Raw genomic sequence first — 27946 nt, 5'->3', positions numbered from 1 at the left:
GATAGGAAGATCAAGGGAGAAACAAGCAGGAAACAGAGAATGACAGAGAGAGACAGACAGGGAGACAGAGAGAGGGATGAGACAGAGAGACAGTATTCTAATCATGATTCGTCAAAGATGTGACTGCATCAAACTGCATCAGAATCTAGAATTAAAGTTGGTGTTAACTAGGGAGAGATGCTTATTTTGCAAAACAACCTAGTATCTCAATGATGTCCTACTAATATTTCAAGCAACAGTAATGAGAATAATTTCAATATGAGCATAGATTTCCCAACCAATGTCCTATAAGCCACCCCCACACATGCACGTACACACACACACACACACACATAAACAGAGGATCTCTTGGCTATAATTCAACCCAGACCTATTTCTGACTGTAGCAACAGCTTGGAGATTTAAGGATTTGCCTTCCTTTTGGACCACAGCTTCAGCTGACCGCAGCAAGTCTATTCCACACACACCATTCTCCATTCTCTCCTTGCCCTTGCCCCTTGCCCTTGCCCCTGATTGGAATACAATCCTCACATGGCGTGTCCGCAACTCCAAAATCTTCTTAGAAGTGCTGAATGGCAGATCTGGAGTTTATTCAGAGCCCGCGCTTGATCCCCACACAGCTCCAGTGACGGCCTCCCTCTCTCACCCCTACCCCAGAGCGCGGACTCTGGTGACAGAGAAGAAAGCCGTGTCGGGCTCACGCAGGGCACGGAAAGCCAGAGGGGAGCAGCCGTTGCAGAATCTGGTCGAAATGGGAGCAGGAGCCAGCGCCGAGGAGAAACATTCCAGGGAGCTGGAAAAGAAGTTAAAAGAAGATGCTGACAGAGATGCGAGGACAGTGAAGCTGCTACTTCTGGGTGGGTAAATAAACCTTTAGATCACAGGCAAGGCGAAAGAAAGATGTATTTGGCTTCGCAGCTAGACATTGAGTTCAACTTATTGCTAAGGATAAATGTAGATGAAACAGCTAAACCGCTGAGTTTGTGTAGCTGCCTAACCAGCTGATAAGGAGTTACGTGCATAGAGGCTTTACTATGGAAGATGATTAATGAAGGCAGAAATCTCATGCTCGCCTCTTAACTATTGTAAAGGATTACACAAGAGAAAATGAACTTAAACAAACAGCTTTGGCAGAACGGTTCTATACAAAATGTGCTCCTTTCAATTCCTAAATGTTACTTAATTGCACCTTCAAGTATTGAATTTGTCATTTATTATACTGAAGCTCATAATGGGCTTTCTATAGTCATTATGCTTTCCGGAATCAGACAACGAAAAGGTCCCTTTTGCAATTAGTTTCAGCAAATTTTCTTGTAATATTCAATAAAACTCCTACTTACTGTGATTGAAATCCAGAGGAAGAATTACTATACAGTATTTGTTTAGTTTATTGTCACATGTATGTTTATTGTTACAGTGAAAGTATATTATTTTAGTTTGTTTAGTTTATTTTTGAGATACAGCAGGGAAACAGGCCTTTCGGCCTACCGAGTCCGCGCCGACTAGCAATCCCCGCACACTACACAGACAAGGGACAATTTACAATTGTACCAAGCCAATTAACCTACAAACATCTATGTCTTTGGAGTGTGAGATGAAACCAGAGATCCCGGAGAAAACCCATGCATGTCACAGGGAGAACGTACAAACTCCGTACAGACAAGCACCCGTAGTCAGGACAGAACCCGGGTCCCAGGCGCCTGTAAGGCAACAACTCTACTGCTTTACCACCGTGCCACCCATATTGTTTTAAAAGCACCTTGTGCAACAATGAGAAATGAAGATCGGCCTGTGTTACATGGGTGCTTCCGATGGCTCATTATTGAGTATTCTTAAAACATATCATCGCCGCAAGGTCTTGAACAGTTATCCCAGAGCTTTCATTTGCTCCATTTTGCTTCATTTGCTCCATTTAAAGCTGTTTGGAGCCAATCACCATATCAAAGTAAATGCCTTCACATTAGGACAGTGAAAAGATAAACAAATAAATAATGGCCATTGGAGCTAATGACTCCCATATCCATGTCCTTCTGCAGTAAGTTCCATGTATTCTCTAGCCTACCTGGCAAATTATTCAACCATTTGTCATTGTAGAACATGATCCAATAAAGAAGGTAATTTTTCCACAATGTGGGTGAGAGTTTAAAGTAAGTGACAACAATGAATTTACTTATTAACGGGGCAATCGGTTTATATCTATTATTTTCTTTTGTCTATTATTCATGCTTTACTGAATGCTTTGTCAAATGTATTTTGAAACCACGTTATTCAAGTTACTGCTTTCAATTCATTGCAGTGGCCATCGATCACACAAGAGCCCTTTGTTACATCTCTCCAGATATACCTTAATCTTGATGTAACTTGCCAATGCGGTTCAACTAATATTTATTCTTCAACCTTTATCACAAAGACCGATTATTATAGTCATGTACGTGGAAGCTTTCCGTGAGGCAAAAAGAATGTGTTGTTCCCTTAACTGCAACAGTGACTACATTTCAAAAATTACTTTACTGGTTAAAAACTACTTTGAAGCATCCTAAGGTCTGACATGGGTTATATAAATAAAGACTTTCCTTAGGAAAGATTTTGAAGACATCTCCGAACCAATTTTTGAAAGGTTTCAGCTTCTCCAGCCTTCTGCTTAAGTGCATCTTTAAACTAATCAGTGTGAATGAACTGTGTTGTGGGGCATGGAATACAATGATTCAAAGAGTGCTAGTTGAAAACAGAACGTTCTACCATACCCTTCTGAGAATGTCTTACTTCTATGCCAACTTTCCGATCACCGTAGGACAGAGGTGCCATCTTATAATTATAATGGCATAGAGGGTGGCCATTTGGCCCAATGAGTCCATGTTGGTTCACAGGAGCACCATTCAATTAGTCCCATCCCTCTCCATATTCCACCAAATCTCCGCACCTCATTCTCTCCCTCGCCTGCTGATCGTTGACCCCTTTTCCCCCATTAACCGACATTGACAGGCAGTTTTCAGTCTTTAGAATGTGGGAGGAAACCAGAGGCAATGCAGACAATTGCAGGGAGGACATGAAAACTCTACACAGACAGCACCAGATGTCAAGACTGAACAGGTCCCTGGAGATAAGAGGCAGCAGCAATAACTGCCGCACCACTGCCCTGTCAGTGGACAGAAACTCTTCCTATAAACACACAAACAAGATATTTCTAGGGCCCTATTTCATCTGCAGATAGACACAAAAAGCTGGAGTAACTCAGCGGGTCAGACAGCATCTCTGGAGAAAAGGAATAGATGATGTCTCGGGTCGAGACCCTTCAGACCTATTTCATCTATTCATTGTTCCCATATTGTCCTTTTGGAACAAGTGAGAGAACAAATTTCTTCTTTTTTTCCTTGATATATATATCCTTAATGTCAATTCTGGTTAAAGTTATTATTCTACTGGCATTGACTATTTTATACAATGGTAATTATTGCAGGCACACTAGCAACGTAATGTGCTTGTATTGATCTCAACAACGCTATATTAAAAGACCATTAATCCATCAAAAGAGAAAAGATTCATATGTGTGCCCTGTATTTATAATAACACTATTGCCAGCATCAGTTCCTTTCTATGTCCCAGTATTGTTTCAGAATGTACTAAAAACTAAAAGGGAAAACATGATTTAATTTCATATAATGCCTTTTGCAATACTGTGCCATCTGAATGTACAGAAAAATATATGAAATATTTTAGACATCCAGTCATTATTGTAACATAGGAATTCCAGACACCAATTTGTTCACAGCATTGAATCATTGAAAGACAGAGCATGGAAACAGGCCCTTCGGCCCACTGAGTCCACATCAACCATCGATCACCCATTCCCACTAGTTCTATGCTATCCCACTTTCACATCCACTCCCTACACATTAGGGGCAAATTACAGAGGCCAATTAACCTTCAAACCCACACTTTGAAATGTGGGAGGATACCGAGCACCCGGAGAAAATCCACGCAGACACAGGGAAAACGTGCAAACTCCACGCAGACAGCACCCGACGTGAGGATTGCACCCAGATTCCTGAAGCTGTGAGGTAGCAGCTCTAATCCTGTGCACCTGTGCCGCCCGACAGTGCAGAAATAATCAATTCAGTTGATTCAGTCTGAAGAAGGGTCTCGACCCGAAATGTCACCCATTCCTTCTCTCCTGGGATGCTGCCTGTCCCGCTAAGTTACTCCAGCATTTTGTGTCTCCCTAGGAATAATCAATTGTTGGTTGAGAGATTAATATTAGCTTCGACACCATGGTAAAGTCTTCAGAGTTTAACTGAGCAAATCAGAGCAAAATAGACTGATTCTTGGACATATTTGGTTGATGGCAGAGGAGGCATCTATTTATTGTATATATTCAGTAGAGCAATTCATCAGATAGACTATTTAACTTCTATGTCTTAATAATTGTTAAAGGCTATTGGTGCCAATCATTACATACCATTTAGTGCAGGTGAAGTACTTAGATATTCAATGCAGTGTGAACAATAGGTAGAGGTAATTCTAGATATCTACAGAATGCCGTGGGATATAAATTGATAGTGTATTCAAGATTAGGCTCATTGTTATCAGTTTAAACACGAACCTGGATTGTACACGGAATCATGAATCCTCTTAGTCATAGGAATATTCGCATTTTGATCAAATATGCAGATTAAAAAAACAAAAAAAACAGTGCATTACAGAGAGAGAGTGAGAGAGAAAGAGGCAGACAGACAGACAGAAGGAGAGGGAGAGAGAGAGAGGGAGAAGGAGAGAGAGAGGGAGAGAGGGAGAGAGAGGGGGGGAGAGAGGGAGAGAGAGGGGGGAGAGAGAGAAAGAGAAAGGAAAGCGAAAGCGAAAGGGAAAGAGAAAGGGAAAGAGAAAGGGAAAGAGAAAGAGAGAGAGAGAAAGAGAGAGAGAAAAAGAGAGAGAGAAAAAGAGAGAGAGAGAGAGAGGGAGAGGGAGAGGGAGGGGGAGGGGGAGGGGGGGAGAGGGGGAGAGCTTCTGACAGAATTCAGAATGAGAGTTCAGAACAAACTGGGTAGAAAGAGCCTGAAGAAGAGTCACCTACCCATGTTCTCCAAGAATGTCACCTGACCCCTTGAGTTATTCCAGCACTTTGTGCTGTTTATTGTAAACCAGCATCTGCAGATCCTTGTGTCTACAAAGCCGCGATGAGGTCCCTTGGACAGGACATTAGTATGGCTGCTTTTAGAGGAGCTCTGCAAACAGACACGTTTGCACACATACACACATATGCCAGCAATTTAATAATAGTTCATGAACATCAGCTGACCCTCACCTGCAGACTGGCTCTGAACAATAATGCAAAATGACTGCTGCTATATTGGCCACACTTTTTACATTGCTAACAACTTTTAATTCAATGGACCAATTGGGAGAATTGCAAGATGAACAAATGCTTTCTCAAAAATAAATACCATCATACAGGTAGACATCAAAAACATTTAATTCTCTGAGCCTCCAAATGCCACATTCTTAAGTGACAATTCTTCAGCAACCAAGCAGTATGAATGTTGATTTCTCTAATTTCATGTAACCCCTGCATTCCCTCTCTCTCTGTCCCTCCCCTACCCTAATCATCCTGCTAGCTCCACTGTTTGCATCTATATTATCCATTATCACCTCTTCCACAGCCAACAATGGACCATTGTGGGCCTCAGCTTTCCTTGGTCATCAGTGCCGGCTCTGATTTGTTCTGAACCTTTCCATACCTCTAGTTTACCTCTCCCCTGACTCTCAGTCTGAAGAAGGGTCTCGACCCAAAACGTCACCTATTCCTTTTCTCCAGAATGCTGCCTGACCCGTTGAGTTACTCCAGCATGTTGTGTCTCTATTTGGTGTAAACCAGCATCTGCGGTTCCTTCCTTACGTTTGACGTTAATTTGACGTTAAATCTGGGTCATCTTGTTTACCTAAAACCACCCTGATTTGTGTAGCAAATCCCTTCATTAATAAAGCCACGATTTAAGTTATGATTTGCTAGACCGCTTTCATTTCCCCTCATGTTATTATTTTTGTGTCTATCTTCGGTGGAATCCAGCATCTGCAACTACTTCCTCCACAATATGTCACAATATGCTTTGGAGTCAGTAGGAAGCAAGAACAGATTGGAAATTGCGGGTTTTAAAATGACAGCAGTCCTGCACCTGGAAGAGTAGTTTTTAAACCTTGGCGTGCTGAAAGTTGAGATGTAGTTGTGTCGTAGAATAATGCTTCAACACTACAATTCACTGCATCTTCATATGGAACATATAACAGTACAGCATAGGAACAGGCCCTTCAGCCCACAATGTCCATGCTGAACATGATGCCAAAGTAAACTAATCCCTTTGGCCTGTAAATGATCCATACCCCTCCATGCCCTGCCAGTTCATCCCACAACTCTCTGTGTGAAAGAATTCCTCCCACAGATTTCCGTTAAACTTTCCCCCTCTCATCTTGTTACTATGCCCAACAGTATTTCCACTCTGGGATAAAGATTCTAACTGTAACCCCTCTAGGTCTCTCAGATGTTACATACTTCCATCAGGTCTCCCCTCAGCCTCTGATGCTGCCGAGAAAACAATCCAAATTGGTCCAACCTCTCCTGATAGCAAATACCCTCTAATCCAGGCAGCACCCTGGTAAACTTCTTCTGCATGCTTTCCAATGTTTCCCTAAACTTTCTATCTACATACTGTTTCGAGAAACCCTCTTGGGTGCATCTCTGTCAATATTTGGAAGTTAAGTTCACCCGCTACTACAACCTCGTTGCTTTTACATAATCTGTTCACATATCTGTACCTCCATCTCTGGCTGACTGTTGAGAGGCCTATAGTACTTTCTCATCAGAATGATTGCACCTTTCATATTTTTTAGCTGTACCCATGTTGCTTCAGTGGATGAACCCTCCAATATCTCCTCTCCAAGTGCAGCTGTGACATTCTCCCGAGTTAGGAATGCAATTTTCACGGCACGGTGGCGCAGCGGTAGAGTTGCTGCCTTACAGCACCAAGACCCAGGTTCAATCCTGACTGTGGGTGCTGTCTGTACAGAGTTGTACGTTCTGCGTGGGTTCTCTCCGGTTTCCTCCCACATTCTAAAGACGCACAGGTTGGTAGGTTAATAGGCTTTGGTAAAATTGTCACGTGTGTAGGATAGTGCTAGTGCACGGGGATCGCTGGTCTGTGCGGACCTGGTGAGCCGAGGGACCTGTTTCTATCAGGAATCTCGAAACAAAACTAAACCTAACTCCACCTTTTCCCCATCCCTCATAAACATCAAACCCCTGGTACGTCAGGCTGCTAGTCCTGTCCCTCTTGCAACCAAGTCTCTGTAATGGCTACATCATTATAGTTCCATGCACTGACCCAGGCTCTGAGTTCATCTGCTTTACCCATAATGCTCCTCAGGTTGATACAAACACTTAAGCTGATCAACCTTACCATGTTCATTAACCTGTCCCTGCAGTTCCTTCCTTCCAGACTTACTTCTTAAGTTATAGGAGCCAGAGTTAGGTCATTCAGCCCATCAAATCCACTCCGCCATTCAATCATGGCTGATCTATCTCATACTTGTCCTAATCTCTACCTTTCCATCAGTCCCTCCACTTGCTGACCTGCTGCTCTGGTTCCCATTTCCCTGTTTAAGCTCTCATTTAATATATTCCTGGGAGGATATTGGTACCCCTTCAGTTCAGGTGCAACCTGTCACCCTTGTAAAAGGTCTCTCCTGGCTGGAAGTAATCCCAATCATCCATATATCGGAGGCCTTGCGTACCAACTCCTTAACCATGTATTGAACTGCACTATCTTTCTGTTTCTTGCCTCGCTAGTATGTGGCACGGGTCAAATCTCCCTAAATTCTCTTTGAAGGACCTAATCACCCTTCCGACCTCTGCTATTGGTATCAATATGGACCATGATAGACACAAAATGCAGCAGTAACAGCGGGTCTGGCAGCCCGAAGTCTGAAGATGGGTGTCGACCCGAAACATCACCCATTCCTTATATCTAGAGGTGCTGTCTGACCCACTGAGTTACTCCAGCATTCTGTGTCTTTCTTTGGTGTAAACCAGCATCTGCTGTTCTTTCCTCCACAATATGGACCATGACCTCTGCTGCTTATCCTCCCCTCTCACAATGTCCATGTCTGCTCGGGCTATGATCTTCAACCAGTATATCTCTATCGATGGATAAAAGTGGGAAATTGAGATCTACAATCATTGTTGATGGGAAGATGGTCATTTACAATTTACATGAACAAGCTGAGCTGTGAACCATAGTTTCAACATGACCAGGCCTTTCAACATGACCAGGCCTTTCAACATGACCAGGCCTTTCAACATGACCAGGCCTTTCAACATGACCAAGCCTTTCAACATGACCAGGCCTTTCAACATGACCAGGCCTTTCAACATGACCAGGCCTTTCAACATGACCAGGCCTTTCAACATGACCAGGCCTTTCAACATGACCAGGCCTTTCAACATGACCAGGCCTTTCAACATGACCAGGCCTTTCAACATGACCAGGTCTTTCAACATGACCAGGCTACCCACCTTTCTGTGTGAAATAGCTCAATATTGTTTTGGTTCATTGTGAGCAATACTTCAATGATCTGTGAAATACAACACTGCTCTAAACATCTCAAGGCATGCAATTAGTCACATTTAATTGTTCCACTTCAGATCCCCCTTCATTTAAGCTCTCTTAGTCATAGGGGATTCCAGCTACTTAATATCATGTGGCAGACACAAAATGCTGGAGTAACTCAGTGGGACAGGCAGCACCTCTGGAGAAAAGGAATGAGTGATGTTTCGGGTCGAGACCCTTCTTCAGACTGATTTCAGGGGAGTGTGCGGGACAGAGATAGAATGTAGTCGGAGACAGTAAGACTGGTGGGAGAACTGGGAAGGGGAGGGGATGGAGAGAGAGGGAAAGCAAGGGCTATTTGAAGTCAGAGAAGTCAATGTTCATACTGCTGGGGTGCAAGCTATCCAAGCAAAATATGAGATGCTGTTCCTCCAATTTGCGCTGGGTCTCACTCTAACAATGGAGGAGGCCGAGGATAGAAAGGTCAGATTGGGAATGGGAGGGGGAGTTAAAGTGCTGAGCCACCGGGAGATCAGGTAGGTTAAGGCAGCTGAGTGGAGGTGTTCAGCGAAATGATCGTCGAGCCTGCGCTTGGTCTCACCGATGTACAGGAGTTGACACCTGGAACAGTGAATACAGTAGATGAGTTTGGAGGAGGTGCAAGTGAACCTCTGCCTCACCTGGAAAGACTGTCAGGGTCCTTGGATGGAGTCAAGGAGGAAGTTAAAGGGACAGGTGTTGCATCTCCTGTGGTTGTAGGGGAAAGTACCTGGGGAGGGGGTGGTTTAGGTGGGAAGAGACAAGTTGACCAGGGAGTTGCGGAGGGAACTGTCTCTGCGGAAAGCAGAAAGGAAGGGGTGGAGATGGGAAGATGTGGCCAGTAGTGGGATCCCGTTGGAGGTGGCGAAAATGTTGGAGGGTTATATGCTGTATGCGACGGCTGATGGGGTGGAAGGTGAGGACAAGGGGGACTCTATCATTGCGAATGGGGGGAGGGGGAGCAAGAGCGGAGCTGCAGGATATCGATGAGTCAGCATCTCTGGAGAGAAGGAATCGGTGACGTTTCGGGTCGAGACCCTTTCAGCATCTATGGAGAGAAAGAATGGGTGACGTTTCAGGACAAGATCCTTAAGAATAACTCAGAGTAACTCAGCGGGTCAGACAGTATCTCTGGTGAAAAAGAATAGGTGACGTTTCGGGTCGAGATCCTTCTTCAGTCTGAAGCAGGGTCTCGACCCAAAACATCACCTATTCCTTTTCTCCAGAGATGCTGTCTGACCCGCTGAGTTACTCCAGCTTTTGTATCAATCTTCATGGAAACTCCATCCACTGACCAAAATAGGCCTGTTTGTAGGAAATTATAATAATGTGCGCAATGAATTGTTTTTACAGCAGTTAATGTAACTAATATTCTGCTGAACATTTTGAGGATTATGTCTATCCATCAGGAAGAAACATGAACTTAAATGAATGAATGGTATCAAATGATGCTTTTAATGAATTTCACCAAATTGTGAGCACCAATGTTAATCTCAAGGCCAAGAATTTGATATGATGGAAGAATTTTAATTAAGTCTTTACTTATTTACTCTGAATGAGAATTTTTGCAGAGACCCTGCTTTTAGAAGGATGAGGGGGGATCTTATTGAAACATATAAGATAATTAGGGGATTGGACACATTAGAGGCAGGAAACATGTTCCCAATGTTGGGGGAGTCCAGAACAAGGGGCCACAGTTTAAGAATAAGGGGTAGGCCATTTAGAACGGAGATGAGGAAGATGAGGAAGAACTTTTTCAGTCCGAGAGTGGTGAAGGTGTGGAATTCTCTGCCTCAGAAGACAGTGGAGGCCAGTTCGTTGGATGCTTTCAAGAGAGAGCTGGATAGAGCTCTTAAGGATAGCGGAGTGAGGGGGTATGGGGAGAAGGCAGGAACGGGGTACTGATTGAGAGTGATCAGCCATGATCGCATTGAATGGCGGTGCTGGCTCGAAGGGCTGAATGGCCTACTCCTGCACCTATTGTCTATTGTTATAAAAAGTTACATCAGCAGGAATTCAATTCTAAGAGGCGTGCAATGTTGCTGGAAGAGGAACAAGATCAACACTGGCATAGGTCTCCTGTGTACCAGACAACATGACATGTTGCTTATAACTTGGAATATAAAAAGGAACATAGAAAAGTACAGCACAAGAACAGACACTTTGGCCCACAATGTCTGTGCTGAACATGATTCCAAGATAAACTAACCTCCTCTGCCTGCACATGATCAACACTCTCCTTTACTTGCATATACATGTGTCTGTCCAAAAGCCTCTTTTTCACGACTCTTCGCAGAAACAAAACTGTGACATTGAGCCACAAAAGGGAGGACCCAGGTTCAATCCTGACGATGGGTGCTGTTTGTACGGAGTTTGCATGTTCTCCTTGTGACTGTGTGGGTTTTCCCCGGGTGCCCCAGTTTCTTCCCACACTCCAAAGAGGTAGAGGTTTGTAGGTCTGAAGAAGGGTCTCAACCCGAAACGTCACCCATTCCTTCTCTCCCGAGATGCTGCCTGACCTGCTGAGTTACTCCAGCATTTTGTGAACAAATACCTTCGATTTGTACCAGCATCTGCAGTTATCTTCTTATACTGAGGTTTGTAGCTTAATTGGCTTCCGTAAAATTTTTTAAATTATCCCTAGTGTGCAGGATTGTGCTAGTGTACGGGGATCGCTGGTCGACACGGACTCGGTGGGCCGAAGGGTCTGTTTCCGCGCTGTATCTCTAAAACTAAAAAAAAGATGGAAGAGTGGTAAAGATTTCGGGGGGGGGGGAATGTGGGAATTTAGTGAATGGCCAGCAATGGCAGATCAGTAAAAAGTGGAGAGAAACAAGTCAGAATTGCTGAAAGAATTAGTAATAACAGAGAGATTTTGTACGCAATACACTGCAACACATTCTCTCACGCTTCTCCGCATGTTTGTCACCAAGTGTAATAAAGCGATATAAAATACAAAGTTGCCTGACCCACTGAATTCCTCCAGCAATTTGGTTTTTGCTCCAGATTCCAGCAACTGCTGTATATTGTGTCTCCAAAGCGATATAATCAGTGTGCCAAATATAATAATCAGCTGTAAGGTACATTATGACACTCATGAGGTACATTAAAACCCACACACAGGAACATTGCAGACACCAACGAACTATCTTTGAACATTGCTCTGTCTCTCTTCGTCCATGGGGTCAAATGCAGGGCAGGCTTTGAATTAAAGTCTGCACTTTCGGCCTGGTATGGGTATCTTTAAAGAAACGAGTATTTGGACAGGTTTAATTTACACAGGAGAATGAACTCCAACAAAAAAATATCCCTCCATGATTTGACACCAATTAGCACTAAATTAATGGTGCCACTCGAATAGGTTGTCAAGGGAGGTGGAAACATCATTCTTGATATGGTGGACACTGACCTCCAGACATTGAAGCAGATGTACATCATTGGGCTAACAATAACAGGGTTCCAGTCTACTCTTGACCTATATGCGAACTAGCCCGGTGTGTGCTAATCGTTATGCCATCGCAAGAACTTCTGACTATTTACCTATTGTTATTGAAATATTAGCGAAGATTCAGGTGCCCGAGATGCCGTAATGTCCCGATGATTCGTCAGTGGAAATATATGGTTCCTTTACTGGCGTATATTTTTTGATGATATGGCATGCTGGTTATAACATTGGGGCACATCACATTGCACATGGTAGCCATAGAACACTTACAAGAGTGGCAGCCGCCGTAGATTCCCACTCCAAGGACTTGACCACAAAGTCGAGACCAAAAAAAATCCCAGTACCGAACAGTTGCGATTTTCGAGATGCTGACCTTAGGGTGTGTTATTAAACTGAGACCCTACCTCGATAAGAATAGTGCCAAAGCACTGTTCTGAGGATGAGCAGGAATTCTCTTTGACCACTTAACAAACAGTGATTATTTTCTTATCGCGGCACAGTGGCGCAGCGGTAGGGTTACTGCCCTACAGCACAAGAGACCCAGGTTCGATCCTGACTACGGGTGCTGTCTGTACGGAGTTTGTGGGTTTTCTCTGGGTGCTCCAGTTTCCTCCCACATTCTAAGGACGTGCAGGTTTATAGGTTAATTGGATTCTGTAAATTGTTCCTAGTGTGTAGGATAGAACTAGTGTATGAGGAATCAATGGTTGGCGTGGTCTTGGTGGGCCGAAGGTCCTGCTTCCACGCTGTATCTCTAAACTAAACTAAACTAAACTGAACATACTTCTTCTAGGAGCTTGTTATGCTCAAACATGGCAGACATGTTTCCTAGTTTACTCCAGTGACTACACTTCAAAAGTACGTAATTAATAGTGTGGAACTTTAGGACATCCTGAATCCTTGAAATGATGCTGTAGAAGAGCACGTCTTGTGCCAATTTTTTTGTCGGAGTGATTGATGGTGACACAAAGTGGAAAAATGGAGGAAAGGTAAACAATATTCTTCATGGGACCAAGAGTGGAGAGGATATCAATACAAATAACTCTCGGGGAGATTTCCTTCACCTTCTAAAGAGTTTCACGCTACAAATGGGAAGAAATAGACTTGCCAGGAATATTCAAATGGTAGAAGCAAAGGAGGATGAGGAAACATGAGAAGTATCTCATGTGTACTCTTTCAAAACTGGAGCTGTCCAAATTGTCAACGCCTGTCAATGATAAGAAACTGGATCCTTCCCACTAGCCCTGGCTTGGGAATACTCACTGACCCAGGAGCCAGGAAACAGCTGCTCCGTTGGTTGTAATTTCTGTGGGAGAACGTGGCTTCAAGATGTGGGACGGAAAGCAAAACACTAGGACCCGTGGCAAGTTAGTTAGCATCTGCAAAGAGAAGAGGAAGCTGATGATATTTCGGGTGTACACCCCTCAGGATGTTAAAAGATCTACTGCCAGAGTGTAAACTGATCAGATGATGGGCCTAATGCCAACCTTCCAGGTCAGGGAATAGAAATTTGCTCTGCTCTGTGGATAAGATTTCCTCTAGCTTCATCAGTGATCTACGGATCTTCAGTGAAGAAGACTGTTGTTTATCCGTGGATTACTATAGAGAGCAGAGGGATTGAATCCTTACACTTGACCATGGTGCGATAGTCCAGGACCAGAGGCCATAGCCTCAGGATAAAATGACGTACCTTCTGAGAGGAGATAAGGAGGAATTTATTTTGTCAGAGGGTGGTGAATCTGTGGAATTCATTGCGGACTATCGCACCATGGTCAAGTGTAAGGATTCAATCCCTCTGAATCAGAGAAAATGTAGGAATAACCGATTGTCCCACAAAGAACCAGCACAGCGTAATGGCCCAAATGGTCTTTCACTTTACAAGCTTCATGTTATTATTGGTACTCAGTCTGCACCAAATTATAGCACAGACCACAAAGCTTAACACTTATCTCGAACAAGCATGCTAAGATAACAAAGGATATCAAGAAAGGAAATTACTTTATTTCTTTAAATTAAATTACAGAAGTAGCAAGTTCAAACTAGTGCAAGGCAAATTAAAGTCAGATATCAAGATATTTTCCGCACACAGCACAAGCAACATGTGGAATGGATTCCAGGTAGAATAGTGCAGGCAGAACAAAATACAACATGTTTTTTAAATAAATTTAATCATTCACAGGATGTAGGCATCACTGACGACGCTGGCATTTATTTCCTGTCTTGCTATTCCTGAAGCAAGTGCCCTTACAGAGGTCAGTGGGTCTGGAGTCAGAAAAAATGTTAAAACAGATAATGATGAAATATTCTCTTCCCTGAAGGATGTTGTTAGACCAGTTCTGCAACTGGATGACCACTAATGTTGAGGGCAACTCTAATTCACACAATTAAACACGGGCGGGAAAAAGCCACTAGCTATATTGGTGGGATTCACAATCCAGTCAATAGACTTAGATTTCAGAGAAACAGCGCTGAAACAGGCCCTTCGGCCCACCGAGTCCATGCCGACCAGTAATCACGCCGTACACTAGCACTATCCTGCACACTGGGGACAATTTACAATTATTTCTACCACGGCCGATTAGCCTACAAACCTTACGTCTTTGCAGTGTGGGAGGGAACCGGAGTACCCGGAGAAAACCCACGCGGTCACAGGGAGAACGTACAAACTCCATACACACAGCACACACAGTCAGGATTGAACCCGGGTCTCTGGCGCAATAGTCTTGCCCTCTGGATACTAATCTCATTATTTAACTTCAATATTACCACAATTGTTCCAGTTGAAGGAACTTGGCAGGTTGAATATCGCTGAACAAAATATTACTGTCAGAGTGCAGCCAGTCTGAATATCTTCCACCATTCCATAAGATTACAGCTTTTTTCATTTTAACTTCAGTTACACATATCTTCTTATTCCCATTATTCATAGAAATCTGTCCATCTCAGTTTTGAAATATCATTGACCAGCATCCACTACCTTTTTGGGAAAGGGAGTTCCATGTGAATGGACTCTTCCCTGATTTCATTTGCAAATGATTTGTCTCGTATCTTAAAAATGGACCACATTATTCTGGAGGCCCTCACATAAAGAATCTACTTCCACATATCTCCTCTGCTGATGGTTTTAGAAACATGTTGAAGACCTGAATTAATTCAACCTGACCTCCTGAAGCAAAGAGAATGGAAATTAAGTTTATGCATCTCATAACTTAACCTTGATCATAGATTCAATGAGTAGATGTTAAACTGCAGATCTTTTCTTAAACAATTTGCAGTTTTACAATTCTAATTCCCATTGGAAAATCAATGCTAGTAGTCTGTAATTTCTTCAGTTTCTTTTAATTTCTATTAAAACATCGGGTTATTTTTACCATTACTATTTTGTCAAATATTAAATTCACCGAGTTTCTCATGTGGCATTTTCAAGTTTTTCATATCTGTGGTGATTCCTCTTTCTGGCAACCCAATACCCCTTTGGTACTGTACAATGATCAGACCCCATGTTTCGTCTAGCTTTAAGATATAACATGGAAACAGGCCCTTTGGGCCTACCGAGCCCCACCCCAACCTTCAACCATCTGTTCTATGTTATCCCACTATCGCATCTACTTCCTGCAAAATATGCACAGAGGTCAACTAACCTACAAACCCGCACGTCTTTGGAATGTGGGAGGCAAAACGGAGCACCCGGAGGAAACCCACGTGGTCACAAACAGAATGTGCAAATTCCACACAGGCAGCACCAGAGGTCAGGGTCGAACCAGGGTCTCTGGCGCAGAGAAATCAACTCCACCAACTGCGCCACTGTGCCGAAGGAAGTCAGCGTCTCTTCTCAAAAAGCAAGGCTCAATGTGTGATGGGGCACAGTGATGAACAAACTGTGCTTGCAGTCAGAGTACTGAATCACTGAGCCAGAGACGTCAGCTTGAATCTCACCATAGCCATTGAGGATTTAAATTCAAATAATTAAATCAATCTGTACCTTGCTTAAAAACAGGTGTTGGTAACAGCAAGCATGAAGCAATTGGATTACTGTAAAACCCTATCTGGTTCAGGGAAGGAACTATATCTGTGCTTATCTGGCCTGGCCCATGTGTGACTTCAAACCTACTAATGTGGTTGACTCTCAACTGCTTCCACAGTGCAGAGTAATTAAGAATAAACAATAATTGCCAACAATATCTATATCCTCAGAATGGTAATTTTTTTTTAAACTGTGTAGCGAATGGACAGAGGGCCAACTCAATTCAGCACCGATCTGTGTTTAGCAGCAAAATGTGTTACTTCTTGCAATGTAATATAGTTATAATTGGCCTTTCCTTGACTCTATAGATCAGTTTAACTATCTGCTATTGTTCCATGCATCTTCACAGTTCATCTTAGGTGGCACAGCGGTAGAGTTGCTGCCTTTACAGCACCAGAGACCTGGGTTCGATCCTGACCACGGGTGATGTCTATATGGAGTTTGCACGTTCTCCCCATGGGTTTTCTCCAGTTTCCTCCCACATTCCAAAGACATGTAGGTTTGTAGGTGAATTGGCCTCTGTAAATTGCCCCTAGTGCGTAGGATACAAAACTGGAATAACATAAACCTAGTATTGATGGTCGGCACGTACACGGCAGGCCGAAAGGCCTGTTTCCATGCTGTATCTCTAAAACTAAACTAATCACAATAGCTTGTAAAAGATGTATGAAGTGCTGGGGTTTCATACGTTAGATTGGATCGTGACCGTGAGAGTTGTCAGAACTAAAACAATAAGATAGACACAAAATGCTGGAGTAACTCAGCGGGGCAGGCAGCATCTCTAGATAGAAGGAATGGGTACCCTTCTGCAGAGTCTCAACCCGAAACATCACCCATTCCTTCTATCCAAAGATGCTGCCTGTCCCGCTGAGTTACTCCAGCATTTTGTGTCTATCTTCGGTTTAAACCAGCATCTGCAGTTCCTTCCTACAACAATAAAACAATAATAATGCAGACAATATTCCAACAAGAACTGAATTGATGAGCTGTTCAAAGACAGTTTGTAATTAGAGACCCTTGGAAAGAATTTTATGAGCTGGAGCTTATCAGGCCTAATTTTAAAAGTGCCAAGGACGACTTTTGCTGACCCTGTCATTTTGTACATAATGAACAGCTAGTTAATGCAAAGGTTACCTAGCAACCATTATTCTCTTTGAAGTAGACTAATCCGAAGGATTACTTTGAGTAAGGGAGTAACTGTACTTTAAAAGATTGCTTCTATCTATGTTCAGCATGATGTATAGGTCACTTGCCATAGATCCTGACCCCTTTAGATTACATAACTATCCCATCATAATAAAATAGACACGTCTCCCTTGAATCTAAGGAAGTACAAAACTGTTGGCTTCAGTTATAGTCAGATTATTTTTGTTTCAATTTCTCTCTCTGTTTAGTTTAGTTTAGGTTTAGAGATACAGAGTGGAAGTAGGCACTTCGGCCCATCGAGTCCATGTTGACCAGCGATCCCCGTACACAAGCACTATCCTATACACTAGGGTCCATTTACAATTTTTACTGAAGCCAATTAATCTACAAACCTGTAAATCTTTGGAGTGAGGGTGGAAACCAGAGCACCCGGAGAAAACCCACGCAGTCACGGGGAGAACGTACAAACTCTGCCCGGACAGTACCTGTAGTCAGGATCAAACCTGGGTCTCTGATGCTGTAAGACAGCAACACAACCCCTGCGCCACCGTGCCGCACTAACCATTTCCTAATTAACATGTTTCAGTGTTAACTGACAATTTGGAAACAGTTTAGACACAAGGAACTGCGGATACTGATTGACAAAAAAAAGACACAAAGTGCTGGAGTAAATCAGCAGGCTAGGCAGCATCTCTGGAGGACATGGATATGTCACTTTTCGGGTGGGGAAACTTAAATGTTTGTACGTTCACTCAGAGAGTTCTCTTAAATATGAGTTATAGCCGATGGTCAAGAAATATTTTCACATCTGTAGAATTTCCAAATGTCAGTGATTCACCCAATCTTACACTAAAGAGGTCCAGCTTACAATATAGAACATAGAGCATAGAACAGTGCAGCCCACAATGTTTATGCCAAACATGATGCTAAGTTAAACTGATCTCATCTGCCTGTACATGATCCATATCCCTCTATTCCCTGCACTTCCATGAGCCTTTCAAAAAGCCTCTTAAACGCCACGATCGTATTGCCTCCACCACCCCGCTGGCCATGCATTCCAGGCCCCCACTACTCTCTGTGTAACTCTAACCATAGGACACCCCCTAGTATTTAGAAGTCAATTAAATATCTCAATTCATCACCATAAAAGATCACAATTGGAAAAGTTCACACAGAGATGTGACAAAAACATAACAATGGGAAAATAAAAATATTATATTTATAGGGCTCAGATAATGCCTCAGGTCATTCCAAGAGCTTTGCGGATTATACCATTAGACTGGTTTATTCCAAAGCAGATAATCAAAATTACCTCAACTTCACTGCTTGCCTTCACAACCACCGAGATGGCTCATTACCTAAGACATGGGGCCCCTTGCCTAAGCTTCTCAAATTGATAGATCTTTTGGCCCAGCTTTGGCCTGCACGGGACATCTTATGACCGAGGCACCATTACAACCATTGCAAGTTTTGCTTTCATGTCGCTGGAGGAGCAGGCCGAGGCCAACAGACCAATGAGAGGCCTGGATGAATGGTGGCGCCACAGTCCACCTACTCAACCAATGGCATAGAAGGATAGAGAAGAATAACAGAGAAGACAGTGACACATTTAGTTTAATTTAGTTTAGTTTGGTTTAGTTTAGTTTATTGTTGGACTTGATCCTTGATCAGACTTTACTGGCTTTACCTTTCACTAAACGTTATTCCTTATCCTGTATCCCATACACTGTGAAAGGCTCGTTTGTAATCATGTATTGTCTTTCTGCTGACTGGTGAGCACACAACAAAAGCTTTTCACTGTACCTCGCTCGGTACACGTGACAATAAACTAATCTGAACTGAACTGAACTATCACGTGTACCAAGGTACGTTGAAAAGCTTTTGTTGCGTGCTAACCAGTCAGCGGAAAAACAATACGATTACAATTGAGCCACACACAATGTACAGACACATGATAAAGGGAATAACGTGAACAACATTCAGTGCAAGATAAAGCTAGTAAAGTCCGATCCAAGATAGTCCGAGGGTCTCCAATGAATATTTGAAAGGGAAATGAAGAAAGATTTTAAAAATAGACGAAGATGGTGAGTGGATAGTTAAAGAAAACAATAAGTAAAACAAAGACAGAAAATGATTGCATTTAAAATATTAGAATTGTCTAGCTAGCATTTAGTACATAGGCTTAAGAGTTTGCTTGGCATGGCAGGAATATAAAAGTCTATATAAAATAATAAAAATTATAAAAGTCCTCGTTAGAAAGATACTTACACTGCTTGTTAGCACCACTAACCTTCTGCGGCAAATGTAATGGTCCATTAACATGCGCAGTGCATGGTGGCTGATATCACCAAGCCAATGCCCTGTGGGCCAAATCACCCAACAAACCCAGGCAATTCACTAACTCCTGGGAGATTTCTTTTTTTACCATGAGTGCTGAATAATCAGCACATTAGTAAGCACAGAGATGTTAAACTTATCATAAATTTGACAGAAAAATCTGGGTTATTGCCTTTGTTTGCAATTGGGAAGAATGTCCAGAAGGATGAAATCTTTATTCAATAATAATTCATAAGTTCATAAATTCATAAGTTCTAGGAGCAGAATTAGGCCACTCAGCATATCAAGTCTACTCCGCCATTCATACAAATTCCTTGAATGTATACATACTTGGCTAATAAAATGTATTCAAATTTATTCAATCATGTCTGATCTATCTTTCCCCGTCGACCCCATTCTCCTGCCTTCTCCCCGTAACCCCTGACACCCATACTAATCTACAATCTCTCAATCTCCGCCTTAAAAATATCCATTGACGGCCTCCACAGCCTTCTGTGGCAATGAATTCCACAGCTTCACCACTATACGTTGCCCACATCTAAACCGCGTGGGTTTTCTCCAGGTGATCTAGTTTTCTCCCACACGCCAAAGACGTACAGGTTTGTAGGTTAATTGGTTTCAGTAAGAATTGTAATCTGTCCCTAGTGTGTAGGATAGTACCAGTGTACGGTGCGGTCAATGACTCGGTGGACCGAAGGGCCTGTTTCCACGTTGTATCTCTAAAGCTCAAAGAAAAACCACAGTTTATTCTTGTAGATGTAGACACAAGGAACTGCAGATGCTGCTTTACAAAAAGAAAAACTGTGCTGGAATAACTCAGCAGGTCAGGCATCATCTCTGGGAGGATCTGGAAAGGTGGCATTTCAGTTCAAGATCCTTCTTCTTGACCCAAAATGTCATCTATCTGTGTCCTCCAGAGATGCTGCCTGGCCCGCTGAGTTACTCCAGCACTTTGTGTTTTTATTCGTGAAGATGTTGGACACTCCTACCCTCAGGAGGGTGAGCATTTTGTTGTGAATTAACTTAAGTTTCTTGTCTGCAATTGGAAGCGGTCTCATTCAAACTAGTGGAGTTCATCATTTCTTAACCTTTTACAGGAATGACCTGAATTGAGGCAACAAAGGCACAATATCCAAACACAATTTCCTTTTTTTTCTCTCTGCCCACCTTGTCACTGAGATAAAAAATCATTTCTTTCCAACGGAGTGAACCCGTATTGTAATTTTCCTTCTCTGCAGGTAGGAATTTTTAACAAAGACCAATCATGCCATTAAAACAATAATTACCAGGCAATTATAAAGCTTGGCAGCCATCAAGAAAGTCTCAATGCAAACATTTGAAGGGGCTTATTTTCTCCTATTAACTCACCTCATCAATATGCTCCACATTTATTCAGTTTGCTGTGTACCACCCACAGCTTTGCAAGAAAAGTACCAATTACATCAAAATGTCGCAAGCAATCTCTTCCACATGAAGTGAAGCAATAAGATATTCAGGCAGCCGCTGCCTGTGACTCTTCCAGGTACTCTGCAAAGTGAAAATACTAACTGTTGTTTCATTTTCCTTGGTTGACATACTTCAGCAGAAGGCAGGGAATTATTTGGAAATGTCAAGCATCAGATTTTAAGTGGTCAAATATAGTTTTAATTTTTTCAGTTTCAGAGGTACAGCGTGTGGAAACAGGCCCTGCGGCCCACCGATTCCACGCCGACCAGTGATCCCCGCACATTAACACTTTCACACACACACTAGGGACAATTATGCAATTTCACCAAGTCAATTAATCTACAAACCTGTACTTCTTTGGAGTGTGGGAGGAAACCGGAACACCCGGAGGAAACCCACACAGGTCACAGAGATAACATGCAACCTTCATTCAGACAGCACCCGTAATCAGGATTGAGCTCGGGTGTCTGGCGCTGTAAGGCACCAACTCTAATGCTGCGCCACCATGCCACCCTTTTGGGACTATATAGCACATCCATTTATCCATAGTGTCAATGCTGGATGAGATAGAATATTTCAATCTGATCATACATCAATGGTTCGATGGTGCTTTATTTGTCACCTGTGCAACTGCACAGTGAAATTCTTTTTGCATATGTACATTTGTGGGCGCTGCCATGTTTTGCCGCCATTTTGAAAGTCCAAACAATGCTCTTGCCCCATCGCCCCAGAACTCCCAGCATGTCTGTGCACATCCAAGTGCGTTTTAATTTTGATGAGAGATTCTAACTCCGAAAAGAAAAATTCTTTCAATTCCTCTTTCATCCTGTCACCAAATAATTAAAAAATATCTTGTAGGAAGTGCAGATGCTGCAAATCTGGAATAAAATCAGACAATGCTGGAAACAGCAGCATCTTTGGAAATAGAAGCAGCAAATGTTTCTTTGGAACTAGGAAAGAGGTGTAAAATAAGATTGTGAAGGTAGGTGAGAGATGGGCAGAAAAAAAGGGAATATCTCTGAGAGGCTGAGTTCATGGTTAAATGGGGGCACATCATTGCTTATTTTCTCTGTGATACAAATATCTTTTCCCCCCACGCCATTATTTAATCTCTGATACAAGATATGGGTCTTTCCTATTCTCTCATGATATGCTTATAAATATATATTCTCCAGTTACAGTCCTTTACAGAGTCATGCAGCACAGGAACAGGTCCTTTAGCCCAACGCCCATGGTGACCAAGATACCCCATCTAAGCTGGTCGCACCTGTCCATGTTTGGCCCATATCCCTCTAAACCTTTCCTATTCATGTACCTGTCCAAATTTCTTGTAAATGTTGTTATAGTACCTGCCTCAACTGTCTCCTGGCTCCATATGCCCACCACCCTCTGTGTGAAAAAATTGCCCCATCAGGTTCCCCTCTCACTTTAAACCTATATCCTTTGGTTCTTGAGTTTAGTTTAGTTTAGTTTATTGTCACTTGTACCGAGGTACGGTGAAGAGCTTTGTTGCATGTTCACTAGTCAGCGGAAAGACTACATGATTACAATCGAGTCATCCACAGTGTACAGATACATGATAGAGGAATATTGATTAGTGTAAGATGGTCCAGTAAACTCCAATTAAAGATAGTCCGAGGGTCTCCAATGAGGTAGATAGTAGCTCAGGACCGCTCTCTAGTTGTTGATAGGAAGGTTCACTTGCCTGATAACAATTGGGAAGCTGATTCCCCAAATCTGAGTAAAAGACTCTGTGCATTCACCCTATCGATTCCCCTCATGATTTTATAGAATAGAAAATGCTCTCTCCTAATCTAACCCATTCCCTTTCACGATTAGAATATCTATTAAACCTCTCATCCTAGGGAAAACTAGGTCACCTCCTAGAATCACATAACTGAAGTTCACAAGTCCTGGTAATCTATAACCAAGGGCAGCACAAAGTGGAACCAACTAGTGCAGCTACAACATGCATCCAATGACCCAGGTTTTAGCCTGGCCAACAGGATCATTCTCTACAGGATGACATTGTTGTTCTGGGTGGTCTTGTTTCCCACCACATCCCATAACATTGCACTGGCTGGTTAATTGGCTACAGTAAATTATCCGTCGTGCTGGTGATTGGCAGGAGTGATGGAGGGAGCGTAGGTTATAGGGAAATACATGGGATTGGGGAATTGATGTGATTGAGGCCCAGGTTCGATCCTGGCCTCGGGTGCTGTCCGCGTGGGATTTGCACTTTTCCCCTGTGACCACGTGGTTTTCCTCCAGGAGCTCCAGTTTCCTTCCACATCGCAAAGATGTGCAGCTTTGCAGGTTAATTGGCCTCTGTAAATTGTCCCCAGTGAGTAGGGAGTGGATGAGAAAGTGGGACAACATAGAACTAGTGCGAACGAGCGATCAGTGGTCAGTATGAACCTGGTGGGCCGAAGGGCCTATTTCCATTCTGCATCGTTCAATCAATCAATCACTTTGAGAGCTGGCAACGACTCAATGGGTCAAATGGCCTCCTTTGATATCTTAAGAAGATATTATGCAAACAATACAATTACACTGTTGTTCCTTATTCAGCTTAGCTCAATCAAGATTCAAGTGACATCATTAAAAATCAATAAGAACTGCAGATGCTGGAAATCTAGAATAAAGACAGAAACCGGTGGAAACATTTAGCTGATTAGTTGAATCTGTGTTAAAAGAAACATAGCTAATGTTTCGAAGACACAAAGTGCTGGAGTGATGTTTCAGGTTGGGACCTTTTTCAGAAATGCCACCTATCTAGAACATTGTGCTTTTTTTTAGTAAACTGGCATCTGCAGTTCTTTGTGTCTCCCTAGCTAACATGTCATGTTGAAGACGCTTTGTCCAGAACTATCGACCAGAAGGTTGATAGCGCGCACCACCAGACTCAGGAACAGCTTCTTCCCCTCTCATCAGACTTCTGGATAGTCCTTCCATAAGCTCGGGCATTGTCAGATTCTCCTCTACCCCTCTGTGGACATTGGACTTTGTCTCTGGACTGATGCACTACAATGCTGAGAACTATATTCTGCACACTGGATCTCCCCCTCTCTTACACTGTCTATTGTACTTTAGTTTGACTGTATGCACATATGGTATAACTGATCTGATGGAATTGCATGCAAAACATAGCTTTTCACTCTGCATTGGTACACATGACAATAATAAACTTAAACCTAAACCAAAAACATTAGCTCTGTTTCTCTTTCCACAGATGCGGCCTGACCTGCTGAGTATTTTCAGCATTTTATGTTCTGACTTCCAAACCAGACCATTTGCACAGAGCTAAGAGTCAGAAATGACCCTTTGCTTTGCTGTTTTCTGCCCATGTACCCACAGCTTTGTATGAGATAGAAAGTAGGAAAACTGAACTCTCAGCAGACATGAATGATGACTGAAGTTCATGATCCCTGGTAATCTCTAACCAGGGGCAGCACAAAGAGGAGCCAACTCGTGCAGACATGTCTAATGAGCCACCCATTACAAAGCAGGCTGAGTAACACGTCCTTAACTTTTCAAACACTACAAGGAGTGGGGATTCCTTTGGTCAGAAGAAGGCCAGGTTAATGAACAGTGTGCAGCAAAATGTTTTCACTTGCCTGCCTTTGAAATGCTTAGGTAGAGTGGGTGTGGGAGGATGTTTCCAGTAGTGGGAGAGTCTAGCACCAGAGGCATAGCCTCAGAATAAAAATGCGTACGTTTAGAATGGAGATGAGAAGGAATTCCTTTAGCCAGAGGGTTGTGAACCTGTGGAATTCATTGAATCTGTGTTAAGAGAAACATAGCTAATGTTTAAAACACACAAAGTGCTGGAGTAACTCAGCCGGTCAGGCAGCATCTCTGGAGAACATAAATAGGTCACATTTCGGGTCAGAAACCAAGTCATTTGATATTTTTAAATCGGAGATTGAAAGGTTCTTGATTAGTAAGGGCATTAAAAGTTATGGGGAGAAGGCAGGAGAATGGGGTTGAGAGGGAAAAATAAATCAGCCATGATCGAATGGCGGAGCAGAATTGATGGGCCAAATGGCCTAATTCTGCTCCTATATCTTATGGTCTTTACTGCAGCCAAGAAAGGAACTTAAAAGCAGCTCCAGCAGTAAGTTGCACTGCATTGTAAATGAGATCAGCTTTGTTGCAGATTACTCAGCCCTGCCTCCACTCAGCCTGTCCCCTTGAGCTGCTGTCTGTCCTTCAGATCTGCTTATAAAGTGATGATAATGACGTATCAATCTTATCACTGACATTAATATCAGGCTCTTCCCACCTGCCCCCTCTCAAAATACCCTCAAAATTATAACGCTGGCGATTCTGTTGGTTAGAAATGAGGAGGATGCATGGTGCAGGTTAAAAATAAATGCAGTTTAGAGATAGTATGGAAACAGGCCCTTCAGCCCACCAAGTCCACCCTTACCATTGATCAAATGTTTACACTAGTTCTATGTTATCAGACTCTCGATACACCAAAAGCAATTTTACAGAGGCCAATTAACCTAAAAGCCCACACGTCTTTAAGACGTGGGAGGAAACCAGAGCACCTGGAGGAAGCCCACGAGGTCACAGGGGGAACATGCAAAGTCCACATTGAGAGCAACTGAGGTCAGGATCGAACCGGGGTCCCTGGTGCTATGGGGCAGCAGCTCTACCGGCTGTGCCTCTGTGCTGCCCTGAAGCAACATCTTCATTAAAGGCAGCTATTTTTAATAAGTTGGTGCAAGTTACAGGTGATGTGATCTTGCTCTTTATAAACAGTTAGTGAATGCAGCCGTTGTATTATTCTCTGAATGAAAGACCTTTCTAATAAAATCTCCATCGTACCTGAATCTAGTGCATCATCCCTGTCAGGTGGATCTCTGGTAACAATGAATTCTCTTTCATGGTGAAATATTTTAACTGTTCATATAATGAAATTAAAACAAGCGCGCATTGTTAATTAATAGCTCCGCGGGGATTACATAGGGACAAGAGAAGAGCATTCAGCCTTTTGAGCTGGTTGATCAGGTCAGTTGGACATGACTGAGTTGTATTTTAACTCCAAATAACCTGTTAATTATGTAACACTCTCTCCCATTATCTAAGATGGATCTGATAACCTCAATGCTAAGATTTGCAATCACATTGCAGCCATTTAGTTGTGAGGGTGTAAGTTAGGGGAACACCTCTAGGGTTCTATCTCCTGCCCAAAATCTATAAACAGGGCTGCCCTGGCAGGCCCATTGTTTTAACCTACTCTTGTCCCACCAAACATATCTCTTCCTACCTCTGTACTCTCACCCCTTCTCATTGAGGCAGAGGAGCAATAGAGAGCCCCTGGTCCTAACCTTCCTACCCACCAGCCTCCACATTCAACGTACCCTCCACATCTGTAATTTCCACCACCTTCAAAGAGATTCCACCAATGGACACATCTTCTCTCCCCCCCCCCCCCCCCCCCCCCTCTTCTTCCTACCAACCTCTCCTGCTGTCTAGTCTCTTCCCACTTGCATCAATAACATATCAGATAGACACAAAGCGTCGGAGTAACTCAACGGGTCAGGCAGCATCTCTGGAGAAAAAGGATGGGTGATCTTTCGGGTCGGAATCCTCCTTCAAACTCTGACGCTTCCTTCACTTGCAGTTCCTTCCTACGCATTCTATAACACCTTGGGTCCCCACTGCCACTTTGTCCATTTCCAATCCTTTGGTCCCAAGAGTCATCTTCACCATGGAAGCACAATGTCTTTACATCTCCATCCCATTCCCAGGTGGCCCGTTAGTGCTTCCCAGAGCAAAGGCCCGACCAGTTCACCTGACAATAGATTCGGCGAGCATGTGAGGAAGATTTTGTTTTAATGCAGTGTGGTTATGCATTGGAACTAACTGCGTTTAAGGATGTAAATGCATTGGAGCCACCAGCATTTAATAGCCAGTCAGAGCTCACAATTGAAAATGTAATGGACAATTGTGGAAGAATAATTAGGAGGACCATGAGATACTATCAGACTGCTCTATCAGGAGCTGAATGGGCCAAATGGCTTCTCTCTGCATTGGAACAATTCTATGAATCTGGAGGTTGAAGGGAGACCTGGTAGATATATACACCAAATTATGAGAGGCATAAATAGAGTCATTTCACCAGGGTGGAACTGTCAGGGATTAGAGGGCATAGCTTTAAGATAAGAGGGACAATGTTTAAAGGAGATGTGCAGGGGCAGTTATTTACACGGTGGGTGGTGGATGCCTGGAAGGTGCTGCCAGGGGTGGTGGTGGAGATAGATATGATAGTCATTTATGAGGCTTTTAGTAGGCACATGGATAAGTAGGGAATGGGGTGATATGGATCATGTGCAGGCTGATGAGATTAGTTTATCTGAAGACCTTTCATCCCATCTGAAAAAGGCTCCCAGCCCAAAACATCACCGATCCATGTTCCCCAGTGATGCTGCCTGACCCACTGAGCACTTTGTGTCCTGATGTGTAAATCAGCATCAGCAGTTCCTCATTTCGGCATCAAGTTCGACATGGACATTGGGGGCTGATGGGCCCATTCCTGTTCTAGGCTCTTCGATTTCTATCTTCCATGTTTTCATTCTATTGTGTACCAACCGACTAGCTCACCTCTTATTTTTACAATCTCCAGGAACTACGGAACTGAAATCTGTCCTCAGAATTTTTAACCCTTTTAACGCCTCGATCAATTTGGCAGATTTATCTTGCACTTCCTCCAAGATGAGTTCATGCAACAAGACAGGGAACATTTTGTTCATACTGAACATTTCCAACATGCTCCAAAGTGTAGAGGAAAGATGTGTGAGTGTTGGGACATTTGGCTGTAAGGTGGCAAGGGAACCATCGCAGACTATAGTGAAGCAACAGTACCTTGAGGAGAAATCAATATAGTGAAGTTATTGTCTGAGA

General features: G+C 43.0%; 1 protein-coding gene across 1 annotated transcript in view; it reads left to right on the top strand.

Annotated features, from left to right (window-relative positions):
- The first annotated feature begins 491 nt into the window (after positions 1-491).
- gnat1 (guanine nucleotide binding protein (G protein), alpha transducing activity polypeptide 1) overlaps positions 492-27946 on the top strand; it is a 65726-nt gene continuing 38271 nt past the window's right edge. Inside the window, exon 1 of the mRNA XM_078414166.1 lies at positions 492-857. Coding sequence (XP_078270292.1) covers positions 752-857 — 106 coding nt within the window. The 5' untranslated portion in view covers positions 492-751. The remainder of the gene's footprint in view (positions 858-27946) is intronic.

Source organism: Rhinoraja longicauda, chromosome 17, assembly GCF_053455715.1.
Source record: "Rhinoraja longicauda isolate Sanriku21f chromosome 17, sRhiLon1.1, whole genome shotgun sequence".
NCBI lineage: Eukaryota > Metazoa > Chordata > Chondrichthyes > Rajiformes > Arhynchobatidae > Rhinoraja > Rhinoraja longicauda.
The sequence above is the reverse complement of the archived record's forward strand: the minus strand, read 5'-3'. Positions and strand labels throughout refer to the sequence as shown.